General features: G+C 43.8%; 1 protein-coding gene across 4 annotated transcripts in view; it reads right to left on the bottom strand.

Moving 5' to 3' along the window:
* Positions 1–12,022, bottom strand: part of CNTRL (centriolin) — an 81,488-nt gene that overhangs the window by 17,706 nt on the left and 51,760 nt on the right. For all 4 annotated transcript variants that reach the window (XM_044389563.3, XM_026513881.4, XM_057313729.1 and 1 more), the window contains 9 exons: positions 11,697–11,886; positions 10,338–10,651; positions 8,706–8,911; positions 6,071–6,263; positions 2,960–3,090; positions 2,689–2,829; positions 2,461–2,587; positions 1,269–1,433; positions 349–508 (listed from right to left, as the gene is read on the bottom strand). In XM_044389563.3, the coding sequence (XP_044245498.2) occupies positions 349–508; positions 1,269–1,433; positions 2,461–2,587; positions 2,689–2,829; positions 2,960–3,090; positions 6,071–6,263; positions 8,706–8,911; positions 10,338–10,651; positions 11,697–11,886 (1,627 nt within the window). The remainder of the gene's footprint in view (positions 1–348; positions 509–1,268; positions 1,434–2,460; positions 2,588–2,688; positions 2,830–2,959; positions 3,091–6,070; positions 6,264–8,705; positions 8,912–10,337; positions 10,652–11,696; positions 11,887–12,022) is intronic.

Genomic DNA, 12,022 nt, shown 5'->3' with positions numbered 1-12,022 from the left:
CTCTCAGTAACTAGACATGGGCTAAACGGTTCAATAGGTGTGAATTTTCAGACCTGAAATACTGGGGGGCTGGGCCAATTTATTTTTCTATCCAAAAGCCTGTTCAGTGTTCTTCCTTCTCCATACCCTGGTCAGCAATGATTATGACTATCTTGCTCTTAAATAAACTTTACCAATCTGAATGGCAGAAAATAGTGTATTCCTTTTATAATACTGCTTTTCTTTGCTCATTTGTGACAAAGTTGAACTTTAAAAGAAGTCTATTCCACCCTTTATATTTTTTCTGTGATCTGGAATAGAGATATTTCCAACCTCTGACTTTATATGATTGCTTTCCTCTAAACTTACCAGTTTTATGCTTAGACATCTGCCCTAAAACTACCTGAAGATTTTCTTCCTCTTTTTCAATTTCCTGCTTTATGAATGCGAGTTGAGTTTTTTTTTCACTAATCTGGACATTCAGTTCTCCTTTCTGAAAACTGAGTTCTTCCAGAAGAGATTTTACTTCCTGTGCCAAAAAAAAAAAAAAAGAAAGAAAGAAAAAAGGTCAGCTCCGCTTTACAAAATTATGAATAGAAATTACACTGAAATCAATTTTGTTATTAACTATTTCATTTCACAAAAATTCTAAACTGGAAACAAGTTCAACTTTGTCTTTTATGTCAAGAACAGCACTGTGTTTTATTTTACACTAACGTATTTCTGTACAATAGAAGAAAGTCACACATTACCTTCGCTTAAAATGCATAAACGGTATTTATTCTGTGCAAGGCACTATGTTATCGAAAGAAAAGGCTGGCTCTGATACATCTCCTGCCCTCAAGAGGCTGAGCACCTTGGGGAAAATTAGGCAAGGAGCATAAACAAGATCATGAAAGGCCAAGATGCCCTAGGCAATGTGCAGAGTGCCCCAAACTCAGGAGACAGAGAAACTCCTTCCAAGGTAAAGGAAAAGTCACGGAAGTCTTCTTAGTGGCATCAAAGTGAACCATGAAAAATGGGTAGGATCTGGACATTCCCAAAAAGGAACTTCCTAGAGAAGAAATGGTATGGGAAAAGGCACAGAGGCAGAGAACCTCCATGGGAGAGCTACCCATGCAGCCACAGCCTGCATATGCAACACCACATTAAACTGATGTTACAGAGGGGTCAAGGTTCAATTTATATTTAAAGAACACTTAACAGGCTGTCTGATAGAAAAATAAAGTCTCAAAATAAATCTACAACATCATCCTAGGACTCTTAAAAAAACCTAGTGAAAAACACACCCGAATGTGATTGCACTTCTCCGTCACTTCGGTTTCTCCCAGTCTCAGCGCTTCCTGGAGGTCAGCTTTGGCCTGGACCATGCTTTCCTGGAGTAGATGCAGCTCTTCCTTTTTATGCCCTAACTGCCTGTCCAAGTCCGCCATCTCCTGCTGCTGACCCGACACCTGCATTGAAGAAAAGGGAAGAATGCGGAGCTTGCCAAAGGCCATGCAACCTTCAGCACTTGCTGTGATGGAGAATACCCCATTCAGCTAATGGGACTGGGGGAAATGAGGACTAGCCTCATTGTTTATCCCAGCCGCAAGAGGCAGGAGGGCCAGGCCGGGGCTGCAGGCATAAAATGCCTAATAAAGATCCTGAGCTCACCTACGTAAAAGCACTCAAAGCATAGCAAAAACAATACGAAAAGAATGATTATCCCTCGGGTTATGGTTTTCAAAATACTCACATATTTATACCTTATTCCATTTAACAACTATCTTGGCATGGAAGTCAGGCAGGGATTTTAAAAATTTATTCATTTTGCAAATTTAAAAATGACTTACAATTTTAAGGACGGTACACATTTGTTTATATAAAGAGCAGAAAATGCAGACACGCAAAAGGAAGAAAACAGAAAATATTCATAATGTCCCCTTATCAGATGACAGCTTTGGTACTTTGATATAAACTAAAAATACAAGCACAAGTGTTCATAAACACATTTGGCACAAGTGATCTTAGGGTGCATCCTGTTTTGAGACTTACTTCTTTCACTCATTAATATATTCCACTGAGTCGGGATTCAAACTTGGGCTGGACTCTACTCTTTTTTTTTTTTTTTTTTAAAGATTTTATTTATTTATTTGACAGAGACAGCCAGAGAGAAAGGGAACACAAGCAGGGGGAGTGGGAGAGGAAGAAGCAGGCTCCCAGCAGAGGAGCCCGATGTGGGACTCGATCCCAGAACGCCGGGATCACGCCCTGAGCCGAAGGCAGACGCTTTAACGACTGCGCTACCCAGGCGCCCCTGGACTCTACTCTTAATCACTAGGAAATACAGCCTCGTTTATGCTTTATATCTTCTTTTGTATTTTCCAGTCTTTTCTACAATCGAACATGCATTACTTTTTATAATCAGACATTAGGATTAGAAATGATGTAGGTTCCAAAGCAGCACGAGCTGGTTTTTCAAGGCATCTGTTGCCCTACCTGCCTTTTCAGCTTCTCCAGCTCAGCTTTCTTGGCCTGCAGGAGGGTCTCTGACTCTTTAAGGACCTGCAGGTGGTGATCCTCGCTGTGCTGCGCCGTCTCGAGGTCCTTCTGCAGTTTCTGCAGCCTGCGAACACCAGCAGTACTAGAGCGGGGCCCAAGGGAGGCTGGACCCCAAGCGCTGTCTTCCAGCTCGAGCCCCGTACGCCCGACAGAGGCTGTACTTACTCTCCTGTCAGGACCTCCTTCTTCTTGTTTAGACACTGGAAGTCTGAGTCTTTTGCTGCCACAACTTCATTTATTTCTTTCAAGATTTCCTCTTGCTCCATTTTGTGCTGCTCCAAATCCTTTGTGTCAGCCTGGAGCAGCCTAAAACACATTGCTTTATTCTCCACGGCCCCTTAGACTTAACCTGCGTTATTTATCATAAGGCGACTGTTATCCCGTGAGGACCAAACTTCTCACTCGTCTCACTGAACAGCTGAGGGACCCCACCTACCTGAGCCGCTGGTCAGCTTTGACAAGGTTAACAGCAGTTTCCTGGGCTCTCTTTTCTAACTCCTCAGCATCTTTCTCGGTTTGCAATAAACTTCTCTTGGCATCAGCGAACTTCTCGACAGCATTTTTTGTCTAAAAAAGACATCGTCATTAAAAGCAATTCAGTTACCATACTGCCGCACAGCTATTCTGGTGTAAATTGGTACAACTCTCTCGGAAAACAACAAGGCAAGACAAAAGACTGGTAAAAATGTTCAGTCACTTTGACTCTCCAATTCTCGGAAAAGAATTCAGGAGAAAAAACTATCACAAATAACAGATTCAATAAGTGATAACACATTAACACAATGGGATACTGTGTAGCCTTTAAAATGACAACACAGCAACATGGAAGAATGTTGTTGATATTATGTTGGCTGAAAAAATAAATTTAAAATGGTATAAGTACTCTAAGAGCAACTATGTAAAACTGGATCTCTGCCCACAAAGACAGAAAGGCTACAAAAAAGAAACAGTCCCTTAAGGGTAGTGAGGCTATGAATCTTTTTACTGTACAGTCTGTACAGGGGCGCCTGGGTGGCTCAGTTGGTTGAGCGTCTGCCTTCAGCTCAGGTCATGATCCTGGGTCCTGGGATCGAGCCCCGCATCTGGCTCCCCACTCAGCGGGAAGTCTGCTTCTCCCTCTGCCTGCCACTCCCCCTGCTTGTGCTTGCGCTCTCTCTCTCTGACAAATAAATAAAATCTTTAAAAAAATAACCTGTATATTATTACACTATTTTGATTAAAAATATCTCCCCAATTAAGCGACAACAAACTGATTTTTACCAATATTCCCTCCTCATAGAGATTATTCTGTACTGTTTTATCATGGTAAATAAAACCTCAATGATTTAAAGATGATTATTTATGGCTGAGAAACACAAATACTAAATATTTTTGTTGAAGTATTTAAAAATCTTCCTATACAAGATCTGGCAAAAACAGATTTTTCTTTCTTTCTTTTCAAAAACAGTTATTTTTTTTTAATCAACTTGGTTTCCTTTTTCTGTCTAAAATAAGAGGCTTAAAACAATGTCATCAAAGGTCCAAAAATAGTGTTTGATTTGCACTTGGTTGAGCAGTGACTCACCTTCAGGCAAAAAGCTCCAGCTCTGCAGTTGCACTAAACTCACAGGCGTATGTTAAACTCGCCTACTAAATACCCCGTGTGGAGGCAGAAGGGCTGGCAAGCTCCCAAACAGCTAAATATTTCCTTATTTTTTAAATTTAAAATCAATTAACATAGAGTATATTATTAGTGTCAAGGGTAGAATTTAGTGATTCATCAGTTGCATACAGCACCCAGTGCTCAGTACATCCCGTGCCCTCCTTAATGCCCATCACCCAGCGACCCCATCCCCCCACACCCTCAGTTAGTTTCCTAGAGTTAAGAGTCTTGTGGTCTGTCTCCCTCTCTGATTTTGTCTTTTATTTTTCCCTCCCTCCCCCTATGTTCATCTGTTTTGTTTCTTAAATTCCACATATAAGTGAAAGCATATGATATCTGTCTCTGACTGGCTTATTTCGCTTAGCATAATATCCTCTAGTTCCATCCACATCATTGCAAATGGTTAAGATTTCATTTTTTGACGGCTGAGTAATATTCCATTGTACATATAAAGCACATCTTTATCCATTCATACAGCCACATATTTCACCACACTTCTTTCCATGTCAGAGAGCTGGTTCCAGTCAGTTTCATCGGCACAGCACTGGACATAATGCACTACATGCCCATGCTTCTAAGCAGTTTTTGGTCTCTTTCTTTGTTAGGTTTTAACACATCTGGCATCTTTACGTAACACCATCTTCTCCCCCACTACTCTACTCCCCCTTAGCAAGCTGCCTCCCTGAGTCATTTTGGGAGGCTGAAGGGGAAGAGCTTACTAGCCTCGGTTCACTTACTATCTCTGCCGACTACCAATATCTTTCATTTTCTTTATACACCAGTGATAAATTCTTCTCCAGTCCTGCTCACACCTATGTTCTCTCACAAGTATCTAACAGAAGGAGGAACTGATTGTCTGAAAAGACACCAGGATGTTTTTCCATTCTTATTAAAGCCATCACTCACAGAACTTCTTTAATAAATCCTTCATTTCGGTTCCTGGATAATAGATTTCTGTTCATTTAAATCCATCCATGTTGAAATAGCAACATGCAAACAGTAGTTCCTGAAATGCTCCATGTGAGTCTGGGACTTCCTCACTCTGGAATTCTCCTCAAACTAAGAAAGTTCTCTTGGTGAAGCAGAACTTCAGCTGTGCGACCCTGGGCTAGCTGCCAGCCTCTCTGTGCCGCACTGCTGAACTGGGCTAACCACCTCCTTACAGGTTGCCAGGAACGTTAAATGAGGCGGTATTTATAAAACAGCCAATGTGTGGCCAGAGTAAAGGCCCAGTAAAAGCTCCTTTTCCTCCTTGATTTCCTTTTATGCTGTAGTCTCAAGAACACGACCTCAGACCAAAAAATATTTGATTTTATAGGAGAACAAAGCAATACTAGGAAGACGTCTTCTGAGATCCTCAGCTGTTTTAGAAGAATATAAGACTGACCTATTTAATACACAGAGCTATCAGAGCCCAAGTAATTTAGAAAAGACACGCAGGATAAGGAAGTGGGGTGCGTTAGGAATTAAACGAGTTTGGTAGCTTTCAATAGGCTACTTCATTTAGGAGCGCCGGGGTGGCTCAGTCAGTTAAGCATCTGCCTTTGGCTCAGGTCATAAACCCAGGATCCTGGGATCGAGGCAGGCCCGCATCGGGCTCCCTGCTCAGCGGGGAGTCTGCTGCTCCCTCTCTCTCAAGTAAATAAAATCTTAAAAAAAATATATGTTACTTCATTTAACCCTTACTGAACAGCCTTGGTATTCCTGGCCTGAACTGACAGAGAAGGAAAGCAAAGCTGGGGATTTTAGAGGGCTCGCCCCAATTCTCACAGCTCTTTAACTAGTAGAGTGCAGCCTGAAACCCAACTGTCTGCCTCGGATGACTGTGTTCTTATCATGCTTTCTTCCTAGTCCTTCATGCCGCCAAAAGTAAGCACCATCAGCCCAAACCACAACAGAACATACTTTCTCTTTCGTGCATGAAAGTTCGCTCTCGGCCTCCGCCAGCAGCCGGTCGGCTTCCCTGAGCTCTGCGCGACGCTTCAGAAGGGTCCTCTCAAGGCACTCAATTTCATCGACAATATCTTCACGGTGTTTGAGTGACTTCTCTATCTCTAGTTCATTCACAAGACTTTCAACATTTCCATCTATGAAGTCTCTAAAAAATCATATATACACACATTAAGACACTTTAAATGCAGACGATATAGACACTTGTAGCCTGATTAAAAAATGTACGATGATTTTCTTTTTCTTTTTTTTTTTTTTAAAGATTTTATTTATTTATTTGACAGAGAGAGAGACAGCCAGCGAGAGAGGGAACACACGCAGGGGGAGTGGGAGAGGAAGAAGCAGGCTTCCAGGGGAAGAGCCTGACGTGGGGCTCGATCCCAGAACTCCGGGATCACGCCCTGAGCCGAAGGCAGACGCTTAATGACTGCGCCACCCAGGTGCCCTGATTTTCTAATTTCATATGAGAAGCAGTGGGAGAGACACCTACATTTGATTATGTTCAAGGCCTATGTTTACCCTCTTATTCAACATGGCATACTGCTGGGGGCGCCTGGGTGGTCCAGTCGATTAAGCGTCCAACTCTTGATTTCGGCTCAGGTCATGATCTCACGGTCATGAGATCGAGCCCTGCACCGGGCTCTGTGCTCAGCATGGAATCTGCTTGAGATTCTCTCTCTCCCTCATCCTCTGCCCCTCACATGCATGCACAATCTTTCTCTCTCTCTAAAATAAGTAAATAAATCTTCAAAAAAATATATGGTATACTGTTGACACGGAGTACACAATATGCATAAAGTATGATGTAGTTGTTATATCTTTTTTGATTCTTTTTTGTTTTTTTTTGGTCAGCACTTGTCAAGACAATGTTGATACTTCTATTCTTCTGTGGTATAAAAATAAAACAAACTACTACCATAGTAATAATCCATTCCCTTAAAATTCTCTCTCAAGTTGCAGCTCAGCAGCTGCCTCAAGGACTACCTAATTTTGCCATTTACTCTGTTCTGCTAGAGTAAAATTATGGTGACAGTATTTGACAGATCAGAAAGCAAGACACAGGATTCACTAACTCAAGGCTAACATGTCAAAATTATTTGAAAATGAAACTATGACAGAAAAAGATGAAAATAAATTCATCAACATATTAACAAATTCTTTCTCTTTAAATAAAGGCAGACAGATGATCTTTATTTTCTTGCTTGGACATTTCTGTGTTATCCAAATTCAAAATGATCATTTATTATACTTTTATAACTAGGAAAAGAAGTGGTTATCCCACTGCCTTCCTACCCTCCCTCAAACCACCGCACAATAAAAACCCTCTCCCCCATCACATACGTACAAAATAGCATAATCACCTTTGCAACCCTCCGACATCTAGTCCCCGTTTTCTCTTGGTGTGACCCCTGCTTTTCCCTGCCAGGTCTATTAGCCAGTCATGTGTGAGCTCCTAGAAGGTAGAGACCATAGCTCACTCACCTCTGTGACCTCCACAGATCTCCCCCCAACCGTGGTGCCTGGGCTAGTCTGGCTTCCACGACAAAAAACCGGGGAACCACGATAACTCACGGACTACCGCCGAGGATGGGCTTCTACCCGTCTGACGCGCTGAGCAGATACTGCGCTTGTTACCGGACCCTATGCCAGATGCCGGGCACAAAGACGGAGGCCCAGCGACTGCCCTCCTGGGCTCCTTACAACATGGCATGAACAGTACTATGCCCAAGGTTGTCAACCCCAAACTGCGGGAGCCTGAGATGAGAAAGGCTTTGTGTGAGAGATGGGATCCCTGACCTTCACCCGGAAAGACAGGGTGGAGTTAGGCAGGGAGTAGGGAAGCCACTTTAGGCAAGGACAGTATGTGCAAAGGTGGGGAGGCAGGAGAAGATGTGGTGTTTGGGGAAACCACAGAAGAGTAGACAGGGCGTGAACAAACACTGTGTGTGGGAGAGAAGGTAAGACAGGCAGGGTTCAGATCTGGAGGGCGGCATGTACTGTGATGGGACTGTGTCACATGGGGGAGTGGCATGCTCAGATCTTAGCTATGTTGAGGGTAGAATGGAGAGGCTGGACATGGAAGGCCAATGTGGAAACTATTACAATGACCGAGGATGACCTGATTAAAGGCCGGGGCAGCAGTGATGAAAGAAGGGGACCAGCTTAACAACTCTTTGTGTATATTTGTAGGACCTGGACACCAGCTGGAGGTGTGGCAAAGTGGGGAAAGAGACACGGAGGACACCTGGCGTGTTTTTAGTCAGGGTAACTGGGGAGGGCGGATGGCTCTGCCATTCTCCAACAGGGCCTACAAGAAGAGCTGATTTGGATTACTGGCCAAGAGAACTCAGACTTGCACTGCGCAGCCTGGGTGTCGCCCAGCGGCTACTACTTTAATTTAAATTCAACTCTATTCCTCACTTCCACTGGCCACATTTCAAGGGCTCAATAGGCACATGGGGCTAGTGACCACTGCTCCGGACAGCACAGATCTGCAGCATTTCCAAGATCACAGAAAGTTCTACTGGAAACACTAATTTAGGTTATAATTCATCAGAATTATAAAAATAAAATGGCTAACAATAATTACTTCCGCTGTTGATGTTTCTGGATGGTTCTATGTAATTCTTCTACTTCATATTCTAAGTCTTTCTTCTCTTGCAAAAGACCATCAATATTTCGATGCAGTTCTTCCAGTTCTTTCTCCGACTGCTGCTTAGATGCTCTCATGCACAATTCCTGTTTCTCAGATTTTAAATGCTGCATTATGTCTTCTAATCTAGAAACTTCATTCTCCTGAACAAAGGAAAAAAAGTAGTACTGAGAACATCACTTGATGTTTCCCTTCTTTCCTGCCAAAGGCTGCAATTAACTGGGCTTGGAGTGCTATCTACAATGTGAAAACAGTGGTAGCTTCTAAGACTTCAGTGCGAAAAGAAAAATTAAGCCAAGCCAATTTTTCACATCCCACAGATGAAACCGATGACCTAAGAGAGCTTTTAACTTTTCCATCAGCCCAACTATGGTGGACACCCACTCCCCAAGCACCTCTTATGCATGATCTCTACCTCCAGAGGGCAGAAAGTAGAAGAGACCGACACAGCGGTCTCTCCCTCCTCTGGGCACAGGGGAGGGGAGCTGCCTGGAAGGCTGCGCAGAGGAAGGGGTGTTTCGCCTGGGTTTTGAAGAATAAAGGACATGGGGAAGACCTAAGCTGAAAAAAGAACACGTGCAAATGCACGGAGGTCTAGGAGGGCATGTGAGAAACTACAGGACAGCCGGGTACTGCTGGCAGGTAACAGAACCAGTGTAAGAGGGGGTCACATGCCGAGCCGACAGCACTGCCATAAACACACGTGTGCTGAGACTCTGCAGGGCGACGTGAGTGACTACCATTTCAGCCGTGTGAGCACGCGCACGCCCTCAGCCACCAGCCTGACCGACTGTCCTAGTCCTTGTCTTCCTCTCAATCTCCTGAGAGGGAAAGGAAAATCTAAAGAGCTCTTTAGACTCTGTCTTGAGTTTGAAGGAGGAGTTTGTAGTGCATTCTAGTTCTTTAGAACCACAGAGTTACAAAGCAAGCTAGTGATCAGGAAGTAATCATTTTTGAAATCTAGCCTTAGATAAGAATTTGAAATACACTAAAATTTACGTAGTTAAGGTGCCTACAAATGAAGAAATGTTATACAGTCATTAAAGTACTGCTTAAAAACATTTGTAAAACCACGGGGGAAATGCTTGTAACGTTAAGTGGGAAAAACAGAATATGAAATCTGTGTAAGAATTATGAAAAGAAAAAAATAATTATGAATCTCCCCACCCAGAGATTATCCCCACTACAAACTTGCTGCTCATACACGCGAATACACAGCACATGCGTGTGTGTGTGCACACGGATACATGTGTGTACAAGTACAGGCGGTACTACGTGAAGACACCTCTCTGTACACATCAGTACTTCTCAAAATACACAATAAGCTTTCCAAAAATGGTTAATTTCTGGACTGAAAGCATTTTTGTTACAAGATGGTTAAAGTTTGCAGACTGGCCTGGTATCCTAACTCTTGTCCAGAAGAGTATTTTAATAAGAGAATGCTTCCTCCATTCTAAACGCCAACCTTAGAAAACAAACTTGGGACATAACTCGTTCATAAATAGGTCGAATCATTACATATATAAACTTACTCAGTCTACCATGGACGCACTGTGTCTTTCCACTTACCAAGTTATGATGTTCTGGGACGTTGCAATGCAGCACCCCCACGGGGATGAGGGGTACGGAGAAGCTGGGAGGCGGAGGCCCATACACGATGGGAGCCCCAACAGGAGGTGGGCCATAAACAACAGTGCCGGGGTTGAGAGGTTGGCTATTGTTGGGCAAGGGAGGAGGGGGTGCATACAGGGCCATGCCCTGGGGTACAGGAGAACCATCGGGAAACACAGTGTACATCATGTATCCGGGAGGAGGTACGAATGGATGGTCCTCTTGGTCGTCTAGCTCACTCTCTTCCTGGCTATCTCCTCCACTGTCTGCATCTTAAACAAATAAACAGAAGCGTGTTTTACCCCCATGGCTTATTAGGTAAACAAATTTTGTTGAGAATGGCAGCATTTAGGCCCAAATCCCTGAGACATGGGAATGAAACTTTGCAAAAAAGGTCAAAAGCAGTTTTGAAAAGCTGATCAAAACAGGGATTCATGTTCTTTTCAGTAGCTGATAATTGAGTTTTTCTTGTGCCTGTCTGCTGATCTGCTTTTTTCTGTCTTCATTCGTTCATTTATTCAGCAACCATTCGGGTGCCTGCTTCAGGTGACAGAAGAGACCAACAGAAATGCAGAGCTGAGCGGTGAGACCCACAATCACGGTGCCCGGCACTCCGAGCTGCTGGCTTCCCTGCTTATCTCCCTGACCGGCAGGATCCACATTTAGCACTGATGACAGACAGCCTAGCACACAGCAGGCACTCAATAAATAGCTCCCGAATAAACACATTCTCCAAAGGTGATATTCCCATTTTACACTCAACAGTGTAAAAGGAGCTCAATAATTTGCCTAGGCCCACGCAGCTGCCTACAGCAAGAGCTAGGATGGGCTCCCAAGTCCGACTCCTCCTCTCGGGGTTTTAGAACGTGGACCTGTACCACTTCACGTTAGTCGAGCTAAACAATGCCAGGACACAAGGATGGAAGCACCTGCCATGCTCCAGCAGCACAGGGGAAGAAGCTGCTCAGTCAGCCTGCGTGAGGCAGGGGGGACGAAGGTACATAACGGAGTGTTGCTGGAGGACCTGAGTCTTGTTGAAGGTTAAGCAGGAACAGATTAAGGACAGGAAGGAAGAAGGACGTTCTTAACAGAGGGTTTAAAACAGGGAGGTTAGAGGAACGTGCCATGCTGTGGGTATCTCAGGCAGCTGGGATGGCTGACTGTGGGACAGTAATGGGAGGTGAGACAAGAGGTCACTGGCCAAGGCCGCAGCACAGAGGGCCTTGCAGAGCAAGCTAAGGAGTCTGGACTGTGTCTTACAGATTTCAGGGAACCAATAAAAGAGAAATGCAACTTCCCTTCTTTGATTTAACTTACCTCTATTTGAAAATGATTTATGTAACCCACTCCTGATGGGAGAATACACCCAGTATCCCGAGACAGGTGGAGGCCCACTGTCCTCCTTTCCATCCTGCCGTCCACGACGTGGTTTTCTAACAGGAGTGGAGGCTGTGTACTTTAGGCCGACACCAGAGTCCTTGGTGGCCTGGGAACTGTGGCTGGAAACCTAAAATAAATGATAGAAGAGCCCACTATTTATTAGAAATGAAAAGGCTGAGTTGGAGAAATGCCAAAGTCTAGAACAAAGTTGAGATGTAGCAAAGTTGAGAAAGAACTGATTTCTTTTCATAGATTCTAATTAT

Source organism: Ursus arctos, unplaced genomic scaffold, assembly GCF_023065955.2.
Source record: "Ursus arctos isolate Adak ecotype North America unplaced genomic scaffold, UrsArc2.0 scaffold_18, whole genome shotgun sequence".
In the NCBI taxonomy this organism is placed as follows: Eukaryota; Metazoa; Chordata; class Mammalia; order Carnivora; family Ursidae; genus Ursus; species Ursus arctos.
Note: the sequence above shows the minus strand (reverse complement) of the source record. Positions and strands in the feature narration are given on the sequence as shown.